At 41.0% G+C, this 21,417-nt stretch overlaps 1 protein-coding gene across 1 annotated transcript in view; it reads right to left on the bottom strand.

Moving 5' to 3' along the window:
• The window catches only part of LOC143959353 (voltage-dependent T-type calcium channel subunit alpha-1I-like), a gene marked incomplete at its 5' end in the record, with an annotated part of 1,248,755 nt that overhangs the window by 924,629 nt on the left and 302,709 nt on the right, over positions 1-21,417 (bottom strand). The window contains one exon of the mRNA XM_077468015.1: positions 11,567-11,637. Coding sequence (XP_077324141.1) covers positions 11,567-11,637 — 71 coding nt within the window. The remainder of the gene's footprint in view (positions 1-11,566; positions 11,638-21,417) is intronic.

The following is a 21,417-nucleotide window of genomic DNA, read 5'->3' as shown; positions in this document are numbered from 1 at the left end:
TGCCGACCATCAGCTGGCTATTAGTGAGGTATAGGGGAAGAATTCACCTGGCTTTCTACTGCTTTCCACTGCTCCACGAGCTGGTTACTGGAGATTTATGTGTCTCTCCGTTTTTTTCACTGATAAGTTGCTGAGCTGCTGATAACCCTGCTGATAACCCTGACCTAATTATCCTCCTCCTTTAATCCTTACCGGCCACGCTGTTAGAGGAACAGCTTGTCTGAGGTTTGCTGTGTTTGGCTTTTGCTAAACTAATCTACTGACTACATTTCCCAGTGTGCATCTTGCATCCTGCAGTCTTATCTGGTCTATTCTCATCTTCTAAAGAATATTCTTGTTGCTCTGGTACTTTTCAGACCCTATGAAGGTTAGATATGTTCTTGGGAACAGACTCAGCTATTGTTTGGGTTTCTGATGTTTATTACTTAACGAGGGATTTATCAGATCATTCACCGTTAGTAGTAACACTAGATAAAATAAAGCCTAAAATTAGGTCTAACTGGAGAGTCCCTGCTTTCTGGTTTAAAGTTCCCCATCAGGGGGATGCAATGAGGTTGGCCTTAGTTGAATTTTTTCAAATTAATAATAACTCAACATCACCTCAGGTAGTATGGGACACCACGAAGGCATTTTTGAGAGGATTATTGGTTAAGGCCATAAGCGTCTACAAAAAAGCATGTAGAGAGCGGGAATCGCTGTTAGCAGCAGAGGCGCAGCAGAAAGAAGTTCAGTATATTCAGAGTCCTACTACCTCTAATCGTAGGGTGTGGAAGGATGCACAATTACTATATAAACAGACTTCTATGAAAAGGCTGCGCGGTCTGACTTTTTGTCTAGATGTCGCAGTTTTGAAGAAGGAGAAAAATCAGGCAGAATGCTATCAGTAATAGCCAAATCCCAAGAAGATAGTAAAATTATTTCTGCTATTCGTACAGTGGAGGGAGATATTACTTATGACCAGAAGGAAATAATGCGATCCTTTGTTCATTTTTATAGTAATTTATATCAAAATAAAGTTAATTTTTTCCGAGACAAGACTTAGAGAATTTTTAGAACCTTTAAAACTCCCCTCTCTTTCTGAAAACGATAAACAAGAACTGGGAGCTCCTCTGACATTGGAGGAGTTGATTAAGGCAGTGGAAGAAAGTCCAAATGATAAAGCCCCGGGTATTGATGGGTTACCTTCAGAAGTATATAAACAGTATGGTGAGGTTTTGCTTCCAGAATTATTGAAGGTCCTTAATCAGGCTTTGGAATCATTCAGGCTTCCTGAATCTATGAGGGATGCTTGTATTATTGTATTACCAAAGCCGGGAAAGGACCCTTTGGCTCCGGAATCCTACCGCCCGATATCATTGTTGAACTCGGACGCTAAGATTCTAGCCAGGGTCCTGACTAAAAGACTAAGTAGACATATGCAGGGATTGATTCATTGTGACCAATGCGGCTTTATCCCAACAAGGTTTACAGCTATTAATATAAGGAGGCTTTATTTGAATATGCAAATACCAACTGATAATATTGGGACAAGAGCGATTTTGTCACTCGACGCTGCAAAAGCTTTCAACAGTGTCGAGTGGACATATTTGTGGGAGGTGTTGGGTTTGTTTGGCCTAGGGGACAAGTTTATAAGGTGGATCAGGATGCGGTATGCCACTCCGAGGGCATGTATGCAAATAAATGGCACAGTTTCAGAATTTTTCCCACTATACAGAGGAACAAGACAGGGGTGTCCCCTGTCTCCTTTACTATTCGCACTGGCCCTTGGACCACTGGCCGAGGCCGTCCGACAGGCGGAATCTATTTGCGGATTTATTAGAGGAATGAGGATTGAAAAAATCTCCTTGTATGCTGATGATGCATTACTGTTTCTTGGGGATACAGAAGGTTCTTTAAGCTCCTTAATGTCACTAATAAAAAAAATTTGGATCGTTTTCTGGTTACATTATTAATAGGGATAAATCTGTACTACTTCCATTAGACAATCCTAGTCTGTCCAGGTTAAAAGAGGCCCCCCAAGTTAAAATAGTGTCATCATTTAAATACTTGGGAATAATGATAAACTCTAGAATAGAAAACTATTTAATGGATAACTTGTCACCTATTCTTAACAAATTCCAATTTAAGAGCATGGCTTGGACCAAATTGCCATTATCGGTGGTAGGCCGTTCAAATCTCATAAAAATGATCTGGACCCCTCAATTGTTATATATACTCCATAATTCACCGATATGGATAACTTTAAAATGGTTCAAAAAAACAGAATCAATATTTCGTAGACTATTATGGAAAGGAAAAACCCAGAGAATTAAGTTATCAATTCTCCAGAGGGCAAGGGATTGGGGTGGATTAGCGGTACCACAGCCAAGACTCTACTTCATAGCCTCCCAGCTTCAGCATTTTGCAGGCTGGGGAGAAAGTAATTGGGAAGACCCCATACAGGTTTTATTGTTAAATAACAGTTTTCGATACAATCTTGTGGCTCAGTTGGAATCCGGAGCCCTGGGTAACACCTGTAGGGGTCTAGCAACGACACTTATGAATAGAGTCTGGAAGGAAATGAGGAGTATAAGGAAATTTGAAGGAGTTTCAAAATACTCCCCGCTTTGGGGGAATAAGCAATACAAAGAATTATATAAATTGGAGGGATTCGAAAGCTGGCTCTCTAAGGGGCTCCAATATATAGAACAGATGTTTACACATAATGTTCTGTGCTCCATTCAGGACCGGCAAGAATCCTTTCAACTGCCTTCTAGTCACCTCTATATTTTACAATTACGGCATGCGATTCAAACTCAGTTTAGAAGGGAAAAGATAGTGATAAAACCTACCCCACTTATAACATCATTAGCAAGGGGGGAGGAAAAAAAGGGCTTGATCTCGTCTTTATATGGTCAATTGATGAGACTATATCAGGAAAAGGTTGTCAGCCCGGGTAGAACAGGCTGGGAGAGAGACATAGGGGACATCTCCAATGAAAACTGGCAAATTATCTTGAGAAGGGTACCTCTAGTATCATTATCACCGGCTCAATGTCTGACGCAACTATTTATAATATATAGGGTATATAGAACACCAGTAAAATTATTTAAGTGGGGAAGACGCGACTCTCCGGAGTGCCCTAGATGTCAAAAGTCTCCAGCTGATTTAATACACATGATGTGGAATTGTCCAAAAGTGGCTAGATATTGGCGAGAGGTGGTTAATACAATCAATGCTACATGTAATACACATATCAACAGGACCCCTATGACATCTCTACTGGGATATTTTGACGAGGAAGGTTTCTTTCCCAGGGAGGTGATATTAGTTACCAGACTATTGTTTATTGCACGTTATTTAATTGCTCTAAGGTGGATATCTTCGAATGCACCTTTACTTGAGGACTGGCGTCTTCAGGTAAATGAAAACATCTTGAAAGAACAACAAATTGATTGCAATAGGGGAGAATCCAATAACTGGATTAAAATATGGAAACGATGGATATCGGATCCACGGTTAGCTCCACCCTCACTAATAATGGGGGAGTCTGTATTGAGTGGTTAGTATCGTTTGTTTTTTTTTGTTTTTTCTGTTTGAGTGGGATAGTAAACGTGGTATTCAAAGGAAAATGGGGTAGAGAGTTATACCAGAGGGCAGGAAAAATATAAAAAATAAAAAATTGTAACGATAAAAGATGTGGGTAGAAACAATCTTCTCCTTTGTCAGCTTGTGATATATAACTTACTATGGAAACTACGCTATGGATTTGTCGCCCGGAGAGTGCGTGTTTTTTTTTTCCTTTTTTTTTTGTGTGTCTATGTCTGTGTGTATATGTTTGTAAATACTTGTGTCTAAAGGATGGTTAGGTAGTATATATGATAGTGGCAAGTAAGAAAAAGAGAAAAATATAAAAAGTTGTTTTGCACGGATCAATTGAAATAAATAGGAAAACGAGAATAGGACGTAATAGCGGTATAAGGAAACAAAACTGTAAAATATATACTGATACTGTAACTTGGTCTGTTATAACTTGTAATATGTCAAATAAAGAAATAAACAATCAAAAGATGAAAAAACATGAGGGTTTAAAACCCCTTTAAGAAACAATGTGAGTTTGGTGCATAAGCATTCACTAGTGTATATGGGATAGAGTTGAGGGTGCATATCACAATAAGGAATCTGCCTTAAGGATCAAAAATGCACTTTTCTAGGACAAAGGAGACTGTGTGTTTGATGGCCATGAGAATTCCTTTTTTCTTTTCAGAAGCAATGGCCATAAAAACATGGGGGTAAGATGGATGTGTACATTTAGGGGTAGCATCAATGCAAAAGTGAGTTTCCTGAATATTCAAGACATCCGCAGTTTGTTTGTAGGCCTCATTCCAGATAGAGCAGTGTTTGACCAGATGGTTCAAGCCTATTACATCATGTAATAAAAACTTGAATCCCATTTTGTGAAGCCTAGGCAAGATGGGAGTAGAGTTTGCCTGGTGGTGAGATAAAATTGGTCCAGGCATAGAAGATGGTGAGGTATTGGAAGAAAGTGAAAATATCTTCATGTCAGTAGTTATGAACTTTGGTGTTGGCAAACGGGGCGAAGGAAACAGAGAAGGGCTAGATTGGCACTCAAAGCATTAACGGATTTGCGGAACCAAAAGGGAAACAGTTCCAACTGATAGTAATGAACAGTGACAAAAAGAACAAAACAGTGTAAAAAAAGGAGGCCACTGGTCGTCACAGAGGGTCTCAGGCAAGAAGTGATGCCATTTGTGAAGTAGGCAGGAAAATCAAGTGAGGAACTTCCCAATCGGCCAGACGTGTGATGCATCAGCTATTGGAAAAGGGTATAGAATGTACCTTAGGTTGGATGAGTACGCTGCTTTACAGGTATGTTCCTCCAATCTGGGTTAGACTTAGGTGCTTGTTGGGACCTGTGATCAGGTCCCGGAGACCCTAAAATGATGTCCTATTGTCGGTAGGTGGAGGCCTTCTTCCAGAAAGGTGATGTAGGAAGTGGAACCCTGGTGCATGATCTCAAGCTTTGCTGGGTACTTCCACTTATATGGTAGGGTGTGGTTCCTTAGTGCTTTGGTAATTGATATAAAGTTCTTACGTCTCTGTAGGGTAAATTGAGAGAGGTCAGGAAGTAATTGCACTTTTGTAGCTTGTTAAGGTAAGATATCTGGCCTTCTGAATGCTACTAAGACCTACTCCTTCACTAGTAAGAAATGTATTATTAAGATGACATACCCAGGGGCTTCCCTTAGTAGGAAGGATGGTTTGGGTATGCTATGAATCCAGTCAATGGTTAGATCCACGGGAGTGAGTGACGGGATTATCACTAGAAACAGTTCTCCTGCAAAATGGGGAAACTTGTGAAGCTTGCACTGATTGGGGTATGCCCCTAATCTTTAAATTGTGTCTCCTGGATCTATCCTCAAGATCCGCCAGTTTTACTTTAATCCAGGAAATGTCCTCAGCTTGAGCGGTATGAGTGTCAACCAGCGTATTATAATTATCAGCAAAATCACACATGGAGCATTTAACATGATCCACTCGTTCGCCCAGCTCCTGCATTTCAAATTTTGTTTGTTGAAAACATGTCCATCATGTCTTTCTGTAAAGATACTTTGAGAGACAGGGACATATCATAGTGTCATCATAGTGTCTGAAACAGGCTGCCCACTTATGGGGAACACAATGATCGGATCAGGCATAGAAGCAGTGGATGCACATCCATTATCTGTGCTTACCTCAGTGAGCATGCCATCAAGGACATACTCTGACTCCTCTCTATGAGGTTTTCATTTTATAGGGCTATGGAAAGTGGGAGTGTTGGATCCTGAAGCAGGGATTTCACTGTCTCTCCCTGTATCTGCTTTGCTGGGTCCCGGTGAAGCCACTGCTAGAGGCCTAACTGCGGGCCGAAGGCTATGGCATTTTGTTGTGACCGCTGGATCGTCAGCGGAGAGAAGCCCATCAGTTTATGGGGCTGCAGGTTGTCTCACTTTTGGCAGGGCATGCCTGGTGGTATCAGAAAAACAGGGAGAGTTAGGGCTGCAGTGGAAGAGCGCTAGAAGAGCATCCGTCATCGATATGTCCTGGCGGGTATGAGGAGCTATCAGCTCAGGCTTCCATCTTGCCAGACGGTAGCTCCATTTTTATCACTACTTTGATGATGTTTAGATTATAAATATAACATTATAAAGATAAAAATTTCTGATAACTAATCAACATACATAAAATTTCGATATTTTTATTAGCACAAAAAAACTGTGGTGTACAAGGCTGCTCAAGCATGTAAATTGTTAAACTTACTAGTAAAATCCATGCAACTTTTGGGTCTGATACAAGGCTGCCAGAATCCCTACTACAAGTTTTGTACCAGTGGAAAACCTCCCACGGGCCTTTACATGGCATAACAACCAAATATGTATAAAAAGTACCAGATTTATTATATTCAACCATGAAACAAAGTTCCATAAAATTACTTTTCTTTGGCAGAGTAGTACAACTTAGATGGAGAGGCAAAAGGCATATATGACTGGCCAGAATTGAATCACAAACACCCCATACAAGAATTTCTTCACAGTATATGTCCTAGCCAAAAGGTTATCATCTCTGCTTCAATTTACATAGTTACATAGTTAGTCAGGTTGAAAAAAAGACACAAGTCCATCAAGTTCAACCAAAAAATATAAAAACACAATCCTTCACCCACAGTTGATCCAGAGGAAGGCAAAAAAAAAAAAAAAAACAGCAAAGCATGCTCCAATTTGCTACAGCAGGGGAAAACAATTCCTTCCTGATCCCTGAGAGACAATCAAAAAAGTTAATTTGTGCTTTTTGTACAGTTTGATATATGCACATTAGATTTTCCCATTCCTAACCTTGATATTCTCCCATACAGGGCCGTCTTTAATATTGATTGGACTCTGGGCAAAACTTTTCTTGGGCCCATCCCCCCCCCAACTTTTCTTGGGCCCATCCCCCCCTCCCCCCCTCCCCCCATGCAGTTTTGCTCTCCGCCTGCTCTGAGACATACAATAAATAGCAGCTAGACTCAAAATCAGTTTACTGAATGAGATCAGGCAGCCATTGCGATTGGTTGCCAGAGGTTACAGTGTATCATTACCGCTCACTGGCTGGTTGCTAGAGGTTACAGCACCCATTACAGCTCACTGATTAGTTGCTAGAGGTTGCAGCACGTGATTTCTGCTTGTTGATTGGTTGCTAGAGATTACTGTGGATATGACCTGGGGGCGGGGGGGCATGATATACATATCAATGCCATCGGCCGGCCCTATTTACATATGCATGCCGGTAATTTACATGTAAACACAGGGTCTGCAGGTGAGTCATCTTTATACAACAATAGGGCAGAGCTGGGCTGCATTAGTAGCAGCGGGCAGCTGCTTTCGGCCCCACAACAATGACAGGGCCCAGGGCAGCTGCCCCTTTTGTCCTGCCTTAAAAACGGCCCTGCTCCCATATCTAAGATGAAATAAAGGGGGGAAGGGGCTGGGTGATCTTCCTAGGCATTTCTCCACCTCTGATAACCTTGTTTAGACCTTAATGCAGGGAGGAGGGGTATTTGGCCACCCTAAATATTACTCATGCAAATACTGGGTTTGATACAAGACACATTTCTTTGGAAGAGTTCTACAGTATATCTTAAATGGAAGGATAAGCTGGCTGGGACACATCCTGTGAAGAAATTATTTTAATGGGGTGTTTGTGATTTGATTCCCACCAGTCATCTATGAATTTTGCCTCTCCATTTGAGATGTACAACTCTGCTAAAAAAAAGTTAGATTTTTATGGAGCTTTGTTTTATGATTTAATATAATAAAATACTTTGTACTTTTTATATAGTTACATAGTTAATCTGTTTGAAAAAAAGCACAAGTACATCCAGTTTAACCGCAAAAAAACACACACATAAAATGTAAAACCTCCAAATACACTATCTTATGCCCACAGTTGATCAAGAGGAAAGCAAAATAAACCCCAATAAAGCATGATCCTATTTGCTCCAGCGGTGGAAACAATTCCTTCCTGATCCCCCAAGAGGCAATTATTCCCTGAGTAAAATTTTACCTATAAATATTAGCATTCAGTTATATTTTGTGAATTTATGAAAGAATTCAGGCCTTTTATTAAAACAATCTACTGAGCTGGCCAGAACCAGCCCTCGAGGGAGTCTATTCCACATTTTTACAGCTCTTACTATGAGAAAACCTTTCCACATTTGAAGGATAAATATCCTTTTCTCCAGATGTAAAGCGTGCCCCCTGATCCTCTGTGATTACCTTAAAGTTAATAACACTACAATATATATATATATATATATATATATATATATATATATATATATATATATATATATATATATATATATATATATAATTCATGCCATTCCCCATCCAGCTTAATCGTACTTTGTTGATATGGACCAGGAGTAATTAGTCCATAATTCAACCCTGTTATGTACTTAAGAGTTTAATTTGGAACCTTGCAACTTCACGTAGCTTAGAAAGCACCAAAAAATGGACCCAGCCTGATTATTTATCTGTACAATTATTTTTATTGAAAGAAAGCAAGGTCTACCAGCTTACCTGGTCCCCATGATTTCAATATTATCATGACATAATGCATGACAATATGCATGGATTAACCATACTGCACAAATGTAAGTGGGCGCTAACCCTTTAGTTGTGCCTAATTATTTTAAATAAATATATGGCAAAGCTTTTGAAGACTTACTTCTCTTGTGGGTCACGTGAACACAATACATTTTGTCATCCAAAAGTCAATTTAGAGCAGGTAATAGTCCATTATTAGCTGATGGGGCAGAGCAGCACCAGGCTCTGGAAGGATCCCAACAATATTGTTAGGATCCACCCAACTGTCAATCCTTCCTTGTAGCATGCTGTGCCTGTCCCCTCCCCTGCCTGGCACTGACAGTCACTGTTCTCCATGCTTGGAGACTGAGGACTGAACAATTAGTGATCATTTGATCACTGTGTATTCGGTCTTAGCCCTTGTACACATGGTCGGAGATTCCAACGGAATGTGTCCGATCGGACCGTTTTGTCGGATATTCCGACTGTGTGTGGTCTGCATCGGACTGTTTCCGTCGGAGTATCCGACGGACCAACTTTTCCAACTTGCCAGTAAAATTTTCAGACAAAATGCTCTGATCGGACATACTCCGATCATGTGTATAGAATTCCGATCGGACAAAGTGCCACGCATGCTCAGATCAAATTCCTACACCAAAGCTATTGGCTACTAGCGCGAACATAGTCCCGTCATAACGAAATAACGTCATCACGTCGGATTTTCCGACAACTTTGTCTGACCGTGTGTATACAACAGTTTCGGACAAAATCCGACAGACAAAATCCGATGGATTTGGTTGTCAGAATCTCCGACCGTGTGTACAAGGGCTTACAGCTGCAGCATGGAGGTGAGAATGATTTTTTTTCTTCCCCTTTAACCCTTATTTTTTGGAGAGCTTAATTCACTATTGAGCATCAGGAGTATGGGCTGTGTTTTGCTGCCCTGAATGCTTTTTCTGGTTTGCTCTGATTCCTTTTTAAGAAGAGGTAAGTAAAACCTTCGGCAGAGGGGTCGCTGTGGGTGTAATATATTTGGATTTTGCAAAAGCGTTTGACACAGTTCCCCACACATGACTAATGTGTATAGTAAAGTCTACAGACTTGTAAAGATCAGTTTGCAAATAGATAGAAAACTGTCTAAAAGACAGAATTCAGGGTGCAGTGGTTAATGATTCTTACTCTGAATGGTCTAAGGTTATCAGTGGTGGACCCCAAGGTTCAGTGTTGGGACCCTTACTTTTTATTATCTTTATAAATTATATTGGGTCTGGGATTAAAAGTTCAATGTCAGTGTTTGCAGATGACACCAAGCTATTGCAGTGGAATAATGTCCTTACAGGATGTCTCCAACTTAGAAGCTGACCTTACGGCACTATTTATTTGGGTGACTGTGGCAAATGAGGTTTATTGTTGATAAATGTAACGTTATTCACGTGGGGGCTAAGAAGATGCATGCATCATACATACTAGGGGAAGTACAACTGGGGGAATCCATAGTGGAGTAGGATCTGAGGGTTTTGTTAGATCATAAGCTTAATAATAGCATGCAATGTCAAGCTGCAGTTTCCAAAGTGAGCAAAGTCGTTTCTTGTATTAAGAGAGGTACGTACACCAGAGAGCGAGATATCATTTTGCCCCTGTTAAATTAAATCATTAATAAGACCTCATCTGGAATATGCAGTTCAGTTTTGGGCACCAGTTCTCAAAAAGGATGTTGGGGAACTGGAGAAAGTGCAGAGAGGGACAGCCAAACTGATAAGAGGCATGGAAGAGCTCAGCTATGGGGATAGATTAGAGGAACTGAATGTATTCTCTCTTGAGAAGAGGAGATTAAGGGGGATATGATAAACATGTACAGATACATAAGTGGTCCATATAGTGAACTTGGTGTTGAGTTATTCAATGTAAGGTCATCACAGAGGACAAAAGGGCACTACGTCTAGAGGAAAAGAGTTTTTATCTCTAAATATGAAAAGGTTTCTCCACAGTAAGAGCTGTGAAAAAGTGGAATAATTTTCCACCAGAGGTGGTTCTGGCCAGATCAGTAGATTGCTTTACAAAAAGGCTGGAATTCTTTTCTAAATGTACAAAATATAACTGGATACTAACATTTAGAGGGCTTTCACACCGAGCCGCCCGGGCGTCGGCAGTAATGCTGTAATGCATTTTTAGAGCCGCATTACCGTTGTTTTAGCGGCTCTATTTGGCCACTAGCGGAGCGGTTTTAACCCCCTGCTAGTGGCTGAAAGGGGGTTAAATCTGCCCGCAAAATGCCGCCGGAGCGGTCTTTTGCTGGCTGTATCGCAGCACTGCCCCATTGATTTCATTGGGGAGGAGCGGAATATCTGCTAGTGGCTGAAAGGGGGTTAAATCTGCCCGCAAAATGCCGCCGGAGCGGTCTTTTGCTGGCTGTATCGCAGCACTGCCCCATTGATTTCATTGGGGAGGAGCGGAATATCTGATTACCTCTCATGGATCAGGAAGAAATTGTTTCACCTGCTGTAGCAAATTGGATCAGGTTTTGCTGGGGTTTTTCACCTTCCTCTGGATCAACTGTGGATAAAGGATTGTGTAATATGGGATTGTATGGTTGTTTTTTTGTTTTTTTTTATTGGTTAAACTAGATGGACTTGTGTCCTTTTTCAACCTGACTAACTATTTAACTATGTAATTGTTTTTGAGAGCAACCTTGCCTTAACTGTCAAAATACCTGAACAGGGATGCATCCCAGATCCCTTTATTTTTAAATAAGCAACATGGGGGGAGGGTTGTGTGAAGGGGTTGACAGGGCCACCAATTAAGGGTATTTTTTGATGACCTTTAATTTTTGTATTTGTGTATGGCCATCTTTACGAACAAGCACAGTGTGCAATTATCACTCTTCTGTCTACAGCTTCATTGACCACAACTGATTTTAATGACATCATAACCCCTGCCAGAGAAATCAGGTTTATCATTACCTGAGGCAGTGCTTGTACGACAGTGTCCAGTAAAGCCCTCATGCCTGTTGCCATTTTCAGCAGCTTCAGCACTGTAAATCAAATACAATTAAAAAGAACACAGTGTTACAATAGGTGTGATTTAACAGTACTTTGAAAGAAAATGCTAAAAATAAATGAAAAAATATTTGAAAGAAAATATGCTTTTCAAATACAGGTGGTCCCCGGGTTAGAAACATCCAACTTACAAATGACTCCTACTTTCAAACGGAGGGAGACCACAGGAAGTGAGGAAATCTACCCATAGGAAGGGGAATTCACTGCTGTAAGAGTTATGATGGGGAAAAGGTGTCTCTACTGAAGCTTTATCACCAATCCTGGTTTTGACAACAACCCAAAATTTTCTAAATCCAATTGTCACAGGGACAGAGAATGAGGTGACCTCTTTTGAACAGGGGCACAGACAGCAAAACAAATGTTACAGGGGTATTAATTCTTCCCTATGTTATCCCAAAAACATAAAAAATATTTTTTTGGCTGGAGCTACACTTAATAAATGTACCTGTTCCATCTTGCATACAAATTCAACTTAAAAACAAATCTATAGACCCTATCTTGTTTTTAATCCGGGGACCGCCTGCATGACAAATATTGAATCACTGTAAAAATTCCACAATATATGGTATGTTTTCACTTTTTTGTTTTATTGTATAGATATTTGGTATCAGAATTTTTGTTCTAGCAGCTGTATATTTTTTACCCACGCATAGAATCTCATTTATATTTATATAGTTTAAACTTGATGTTAACCTGATTTGTAAAATTTGACCTAAGCACATATATCTGTAGTGTTTTCTTATCTCTCTCCAAAACACTAAGTCTTGTGTCTTTCTACTGTTTTGTTGCTCTATTATTACCCTGATGACTTCTGACAAGTTCTTCATTAACCAAGATAAAACCAGCCTGAAATTTGTGTTGTGGGAGATTGCTATAAATAGATTAGCAGACAGCTTGTCTTGTCCCAACACAGCTCTGCACATTCCTTCCTTCGCCTATGGGGGGGTGCCTTTTCTCCAATCACCTGTCTTGTCTGTATGCCAATAATCCACACACAATGCTGACCAGGAAGAGAAAATCTGTAACATATGCAGTTTCTAAAGAATATATAAACCCGAAGACACCATATATGCCTGTAAAACATAAGTGGGGAGATTTGTTTCATCTCTTTGCATCATCTAAGGCTGTTCACTTCACTGGGTATATGTGCGAGGGTTTGCATCCACTTTAAGTATAGTTTGCTGGTCAATGATCAGACAACGACAACAAGATTTCAACAACCCATGGTGGGTTATTGATGTTGGAGAATGCAATATCAATGTATCAATGTAGGATAATGCTCTATATTTTTTGGATTGGCAAGAAACCCAGGATTATTCTGATGCCACATAACTGTGAAAATATATGCTTACAGTTAAGCAGTAAAAAAGTCAGTTTATGATTGGAAAGGTCTTAATCAATCTAAATTAAAGTCATATATGGGGCATATAAGGAACGGCAAATACTTATTTTTGTTTCAGTAAATACTGAATGGGGGACATGTATAAGAAGACACATCAATGTCAGTAAGAGTAGTGTTATGTGTTAGTATATAAAGATATAGTGGCCTTTAGAATCAAAAGGTGTAAATTCTAGATTTTAGTATATAAAAATAAACACCATTCCTCGAATTGCAGGAATATGTAGCATGAAAGCATCTAACAATCCATTAGGTTTGTATCTTGGAGAGAGAGAATTTGAGGGATATGTTCTCTTATGTAGTCAAACACATGGGCCCTTCTTTGTTTAGAGCTAAGACCCTGTGTGTTCCATGAAATGACTGTAACCTTGATTCATATTATGCAATGGGAAGTTAGTAGGAAGAAACAGAATCACCAACATTGACCACCACATGCTGCCACTACTATGAGGTCTAGGTGAGGTGAGAGAACAGACACACAGCAAATTTTTATATATCACATATGGTATAAAATAAATATATAAAAAGAATATGAAAACATTTTCCTCACAGCATTCTAGGGGTAACTTCAGGAATTTCCCACACCCACCTAACTGTCCCCGAGCCGCCCCCATCAAATCATTCTCTGCAGCTATTACCTTTTGTACCCCCACCCCCTCCCTTTATGAGCAGGGCCCTCCTGTACCTTTTGTATTGTACTGTAATTGTGTTGTCTCCCCATACATTGTAAAGCGCTGTGTAAACTGTTGGCGCTATATAAATCGTTAATAACAATAATAACTTGCCTGCTCAAGTTTACCCAAAATTGAGTGGTCCTAATCCCCAAACAAGAATTGTCAATCGGTGTCATGTTTCAAGGTGCAAGCTTTAAGGAACCCATACATTGCTTGCTAGGAATGTGGTATATCAGACCGCTGACTGCACCTGTACGGCTTTACAAAGAGGCAGATAAAAAAGCTCATGTATCAGGTTTTCTTTATAACAGAGATTCCAAGCAAGGCATTGCTTACTTTCAGGAAATCATTGGTATTACAGAAAAAAATAGGTTTTTGATACTTTATACTTGGTTTAGCTAGAAAGATTATGGCACAAGGCAAATCCAGAGTGTCCAATTAGAGTTTAGCTGTTTAAAATTGGGAGTATAACTTCCATATCTTTCTAAAGTATATACGTTTTTTTTATTACTAAGTGTATTTATTGAGATAAAAAGGTTTACAGTACAGAATGATTTGAGATATAAACTATCTTATCGTAAAAGCAGTTCCATAAAGCTTAAATTTAATAATACATAGTCATGCATAGAACATCAAAATGTATAATCATGTAATGTTCAGCTAAAAGTCCTTGGTAGGATAATACAAATACAATATATGATATACAAAACAAAACTATAACCAGAATCAGTAAATCCAACAAAATAGTAAAGAAAACGTTAGCTCAGGTCATTCTTGATGACAATAAATGAACCATGGGTTACATAGCGTCATAGGTAGGGATTGAGTCATGCAGTGTATGAAATATTTTTTCGGTCAACATTATCTGATCAACACGAAAGATCACTTGCGTAAATGGGACTGTATTAGACTTCCAGTTAAGGGCAATTGCCTATTGCAGTGCAATACAAATAGTGTGTATGAGTTTCATTAGGTGTTTCAGAATATCTGTGATTTTTCCAAATAAAAGACAGTGAATATGCGTTAGAGCTACGTGCCTCCCCGCCAGCTTATCTATCAACTCTAGAACCCTTCTCCAAGTAGGTTGCAGAGCTTCACATTCCCAGAACATGTGTAAACAGGAACCCAGGAGAGCACAGCCCCAAAATCAAGATGAGGAGGCCTGGGGGTAAGTTGTATGTAAACATGAGGGAGTATAGTACCAGCGAGTAAAAAATGTAATCACTGTTTTCCGTATGGTAAGGGATTTAGTGCACTTATGCATATTCTGCCAGTTTAATTCCCAGTCCTGTAAATCATACTCCAAATTTAACTCATGCTCCCAAATGGCCATGTGTCTTAATTTGGGGCTGTCACCTACTTAGGGGCAGTCTGGCAAATGGATTCAAAAGAGGTGTGCGAATCCGATGGGATTACCGAGTAGTGTGTCTGATTAAAATGGTGGATTTGGAGATAATGATAGAATTCCCTTTTCTGGGATATTTTTTTGAGACTGCAACTGGGAGAATGAAATAAACTTTGAGTCCTGCTGAAAATCATTCAGTGAGTTCAAACCCTGGGTTATCCCCCAATGATAAGCATCCAGATCACCAAAGGCTGTGGGAAGCCTAGGATAACCCAGAAAGAAGGCACTTGTGAGGGTTTTTAGATTTGTGATAATTTCAATTTATAAAGATCCCATAGTATCGTGCATGCGCTACCACCAGGTTCAGAGAATTCAATTCTAAGGCATGGGATTTAGATTAGATTAAGACCACAGTAGTCCCAGAAGGCAGAACAGGATGATTGATTCTTGCTCAAATCTAACCCCTGGGACATGTGGATTTTTGATATTCCATTGGGTCAGTTGTGTGAATCTGCTGGCGATATAATACAGCCACACTTGAGGGACTCCCAGACCACCTAGTCGAGTGGAACGATACAGCAGCTCCCTAGAATATCTTGGGGGTTTTTCATTCCAAATGAATCTATTAACATATGCTTGGAGTTTAAGGAGATAGGATTTAGATATCATAATAAGAAGGGCCCAAAATAAGTATAACAATTTAGGGAGGATCGTCATCTTGATTGCCGTTATTCCCTGATAGGTTTACTTCCTCTTTGTCTCCCTGCAAAGGTAAAGCATAATGGGCTACTATGCATCGCATGTGTCACTTACCTGACACAGGAACCAGTGAGGTCACCGCGGTCCCCTGTAGTACAGAGCGTCCATCTTCTTCCGGGTGTCGCTGCTCCAGGCCTGCGTACGGGAACCGCCACTAACGGCATATCGCGATGTTGTCTACGGTGCGTGCGCTATAGACAGCAGTGCCTGTCTTTTAGTAAATATCTCCTAAACCGTGTAGGTTTAGGAGATATTTCTTGGACCTACAGGTAAGCCTTAATCTTACCTGTAGGTCAAAGTGGTTTGTAAGGTTTTATAACCACTTTAAGTAACTGTTTTAGTTTAGTAATCATAGGAGGTACATTATTGTCAAATAATACATTTTATGGGGGTTTTATACACAAATAAGAAAGTGATAATTTAGCTCATGTGAAGGAAAAAGATCTCTTTAGATTCTTCAGCTAGGCAGGGGCAAACCCTTCAGGGAGAGCAATAGATTTTGACACATTCACAGAAAGGCCCAAAATATTGGCAAATAATGAAAGGGTTTGAACATGATTTGGCAATGTGACCATGGGGTTGGTAAGAAATAGCAGCTCGTCATCTGCATACATGCAGAATTTTATAAGTCAAGGAGCCTTTGTTATAACCTACAAAATATCTGGATGTTGTAATATTGCTATGGCTAGGGGTTCAATAGCCAGAGCAAAAATCAGTGGGGACAGTGGACACCCCTGCCTAGTGCCCCTACCGAGCTGGAAAAATTCAGAGCTACAACCCAGGATTTTAACCCGCATCCTGGGGTTCTGATATAGAGCTTGATAGGCCTGTAAGAATTCTCCCTGAAATCCATAATGCTATAAAAGGAGAGACACCTAGCTCCAAGACACACTGTCAAATGCCTTGTGGATGTTCAGGCTTAGCATTAACATTTTTTCAGAGAAAAGGTTTGCGTCCTGGATAATATCAGTGGCCAGGCGGATATTGTCTGTGATAAGGCTGGTGGGAAATACACCCTGACTGATAAGGAGAGACCAAAGAGGATATCACTGCCACTAGTCTATCAGCTAAAATCCTACTGAAAATCTTTAGGTCATTGTTAATAACCGATATGGGCCTAAAATTCTGAGGATTGGTGTGGTCCTTATTCGGTTTGGGGATGAGCAACATGTTTGCTAACAGTATTTCCTCAGAAAAACCATAACCATGCAGGACAAAAAAAAAAACATTCTGGGGGATAGTTGATAGGAAAATTTTCTGTAATATAAGGTGGAGAATCCATCAGGACCAGGAGCCGATCCTGTTTTTAGCGCCTTAATGACATTCATCACCTCTGATTGAGTAATAGGAGAATTAAGTGAGTCTAATCGCGAGGTGGTAAGAGTGGGGATTGGAATAGAGTTAAACCAAGCAAGGCCTTCAGCTGAAGGTCCAGTTTGGGGAGGAGCCAGAAAAGATGAATAAAAATTTTTTAACTTTTTTATTAATTCAATAAGAAAAGGTGGTTTCATAAAACAGCGCCAATTGGGCATACCCTAGCACAATGTGTATAACAAGTAAAAAGTACAGATAAACAATTTTGCATATCCTAGAACACTTACTGCTAAAAGTGAACAGTCAACAAATTAAATCACCTGTGTCCTAGTAGTGGAGGTGGCACTCCAGGGAGAGCGTTGTTCCGGGAGCAGGGAGTTGTGCTGATGATAAGCCAGAGTAAAGGCAAAGTGATTATGATTGGGTTAGGGGGTTTGTTTGTTACCCAAAATAGTAAGGACCTTCTGGGGTAATCCAACTTTAGGGGATGGTAAGGTGAAAGAGCTGCCTCCCAGAGTGCTTCTAGGGTCGGCAATCCACTGCTTCCAGAGCTCAATGAAGGAAGTTGTGGAATGGTTAGCTCTTGCAAACGAATATTCCATTTGGAAGTGTCGGTTGAGTAGCTGGATTGCGTCCTTTAAGAGAGGGCCCTGGGTTGACTTCCAGTGTCTTGCAGTTGCCAGGCGGGCAGCAATTAAGATGCGAGTCACCAGTGTTTGCTCCTGTTAGGGCCAGGAGGGGATGGACAGGCCTAGGAGTAGGTCTAAGCCCTTGTACACACGGTCGGAGATTCCGACAACCAAATCCGTCAGAGTTATTCCAACGCATTAATTCCGGAAGAGGTCCGGAAGTGATGTTGCATACACACGGTCGGACTAAGTTGTCGGAAAATCCGATTGTACATAACGTGATGATGTTATTTCGTTAGGACGGGACTACGTTCAGGCTAGTAGCCAATAGCTTTGGTCTAGGAATTTGATCTGAGCATGCATTGCACTTTGTCTGTCGGAGTAGGCTACACATGATTGGAGTATGTCCGATCGGAGAATTTTGTTGGAAAATTTTACCGGCAAGTTGGAAAAGTTGGTCCGTCAGATATTCCGACGGAAACAGTCCGATGCAGACCACACACGGTCGGAATATCCGACAAGACAGTCCGATAGGAAACATTCCATCGGAATCTCCGACTGTGTGTAAAAGGGCTAAGGGGGATATCGGGAAAGTTGCTGCGCATAAAGATTGAATTAGTCGCTCAACTTTCCCCCCAAATTTTTTGATGGCAGGGCAATCCCACCAGATGTGGACTAGAGATCCATTGTCATCGCATCCCCTCCAACATTTGGGGGAAGAGGACGGGTAAATCTTTGCAAGTCTTTCTGGAGTAAGATACCATCTGTGAAACAGTTTCTACAGCGATTCCCAATGGGTGATACAATGAGATAGCCGTAGAGGAAGTGAGAGAGCCCTCAGCCATAGGGATTCTGGGGATGGCTGGTCCTCGTGTGGTGTCCAATAATGGATGGCTGAGGTTAGGAGATCCGGGGCTGGTATAGTGATCAACTTGTAAGCAAGGGAAATTCCTTTCACTAGAGTCCCGGTTGTTGTAAAACTTTAGTAGAGCTTTTGAGAGGGAGTCTGTTGTCGACCACTGCAGTTTGAAGAGGAGGGATCTTATCCGAAGATAGAGAAAAAAGGTTTTGGGGGATAGACTGAACTGTTGTTGAAGATGGGAGAAGGGGTACAGGCCTGATAGGGAGATAAGCATTGCCAAGTTAGAGACCCCGGCCTTTGACCATTCCTGAAGGGGTAGGTCAGGTGCTAGGAGGGCTAGCGATTCAATAGGAAGTGCTGGTAAGACATCCGTTAAAATGCTTGCCTCAGTTTGTGAGAGTGCAGACCATACCCTGAGTGAGCAGGTGATAGTGTCTAGAAAATTATGCTTAGGGTTCGGGTTAATCCATATTGCGGCAAGAACTAGTTTGGGGTCTGCCTTGAGTGCTGTAGTTTCTATTTGTTTCCACGTTGTTTGTTGCTGGCCCGACCACCAAGTTTTTAGCTGATCTAGGATTGTTGCGCGATAATATGCTTGAATGTCTGGGGCACCCAGACCTCCTTGTTGGACAGGGGTGACAAGCATGGCTTTTATGATCCTAGGGCGTTGCTGTTGCCATATAAAGTTATTAATTCCTTGAAGTTTCCTTATTTGGTTTTGTACCAATGGGAGAGGAATTGTACAAAACAGGTATAAAATAAGTGGTATAAAATTTTGGACTGGGCGATCCTTCCAGCCCAAGAGGCTGGAACATGGCTCAGTTCCCTCGTTAATCATGCCAGTCTGCCCACGAGGTCTTCTAAATTGGTTCTGAGCAAGATTTGGCTGGGGAACGTTAACTAGATTCCCAAGTAAGATAAGAAGGCGTTTGGGGCCCAAGCAAAGGGAAAATTGGTGGAAATGAATTGTTTTGTTGGATGATCCAATCCCAAGTTGAGCATGAGCGATTTACTATGATTTATTTTGTACAGGGATATCTTACTGAATGAGTCTAAGATTCCTTGGACTGCAGGGAGGGAGACCCTAGGGTTCGTTAGGGCAACAATAACGTCATCAGCATAGAGGCCAATTTTGTGATCGGTTCTTCCAATTGTTATGCCTGAAATTAAAGGTTCAGATCTGATTGCTTGCGCTAGCGGTTCCATCACGATTGCGAATATAAGGGGCGATAGGGGTCAGCCTTGTCTGGTGCCGTTGGTGATTTTAAATGGTGTGGATACAACTCCGGAGGTCCATACTCATGCAGATGGTTGAGCATATAGACCGAGTATGGCTGATAGGAAGGTACCTGATATTCCAAATTTATGGAGAACTGCCTCCATATAGGGCCAATAGACTCTATCGAACGCCTTCTCTGCGTCCAATGAAAGGAAGAGAGGAGGCGTTTGATTATGCTCCACCCATTGAATTAAGTCAATGAATTGCCTAGTGCCATCTGTGGCTTGTCTACCTGGCACGAAGCCAACTTAGTCTTGGTGTATAATTAGGGGAATAATCGTGGCGAGGCGTTGTGCAAGGAGTTTAGCATAAAGTTTAGTATCTGTGTTGAGGAGCGAAATTGGTCTGAAGTTGTCGGGGATATCAGTGGGTTTTCCTGGTTTAGGGATGGTGACTATTAATGCATCTAGGGACTCTTTGGGGATATTACCAGTACTCGCGAATTGGTTATATATTTTGCAGAGGTGAGGCACTAGGAGGTCGGGAAATCGTTTGTAATATTCATTGGGGAGTCCATCAGGGCCTGGGGCTTTGTGATGGGGGAGCTCTTTAATAAGCGCGTGGATCTCCGTGGTTTAGAAAGGTTCTGCAAGGATGTTGAGTTGTTCTTGGGAAATAGAAGGCAGAGATATAGAGGATAGAAACTGCTCGACAGCTATTTGCTTGGGAGGGGGGAAGGTCCTGTCTTGGTGAGGTTGTAAAGTTTGGCATAAAAACTACTACATTAATTTGCTATATCTAGCGGGTTAGTTATGCGCTTGCCTATGGAGCTTGTAAGAAAGGGATTTTTTTTATTGGAGAGCTGTCTCCTAAGTTGTTTAGCCTTGAAGGCACCAGGTTTATTGGCGGAGGTATATGTTCATAATTTAAGCCGTTTAATGTAATAGTAAAAAAATTTTTTAAGATGATCACTAAGTTGGTATCTAAGCAATTTTAGTTCTGAATATCTGGCTTTTGAGGGAGATGTTTTGTTACTTGTTTCTAGAGTTCGAATTTGGTTTAGGAGGGTCTCTGTGATGAGGGATTGATTATTTTTGGCTTGGGCACACAGTTTAATGAATAGACTTCATAGGCAGGCTTTGTGGGCGTTCCAGGTAATACCATGATCAGTTACAGAACCTACATTATACTGAAAATAATTCTCAATCTCGGATTTTATTTGGGTCTCAAATTTGGGAATGTTGAGAAGAGAGGTGTTCAGTCTCCAAATTGTGTGTCTGGCATTCTGGGAAAGAGGGGCTAGTTTGATCATGACCGGTGCATGGTTGGACCAGAAAATTGTTCCAATTTTGGCATCAGTAATGGATTGGAGAAGGTATTTATCTGTGACAAAAATGTCTATCCGAGAATAAGAGAGGTGAGGGGGAGAGAAGAAGGTGTAGTCTCTTCCATATCATGAAGGCATCTCCATGAATTGAATAGATCTTCTCTTTTGAGTAGGGCAGAGAGTGCAGAGGTCCTACGACCTGTTGTGTTTGAGGTGTCTAGGTCTGG

Source organism: Lithobates pipiens, unplaced genomic scaffold (assembly GCF_037356315.1).
Source record: "Lithobates pipiens isolate NorthernLeopardFrog02 unplaced genomic scaffold, aLitPip1_a1.2 Scaffold_71, whole genome shotgun sequence".
Lineage (NCBI taxonomy): Eukaryota > Metazoa > Chordata > Amphibia > Anura > Ranidae > Lithobates > Lithobates pipiens.
This window is presented reverse-complemented; position numbering and strand designations above follow the sequence as displayed.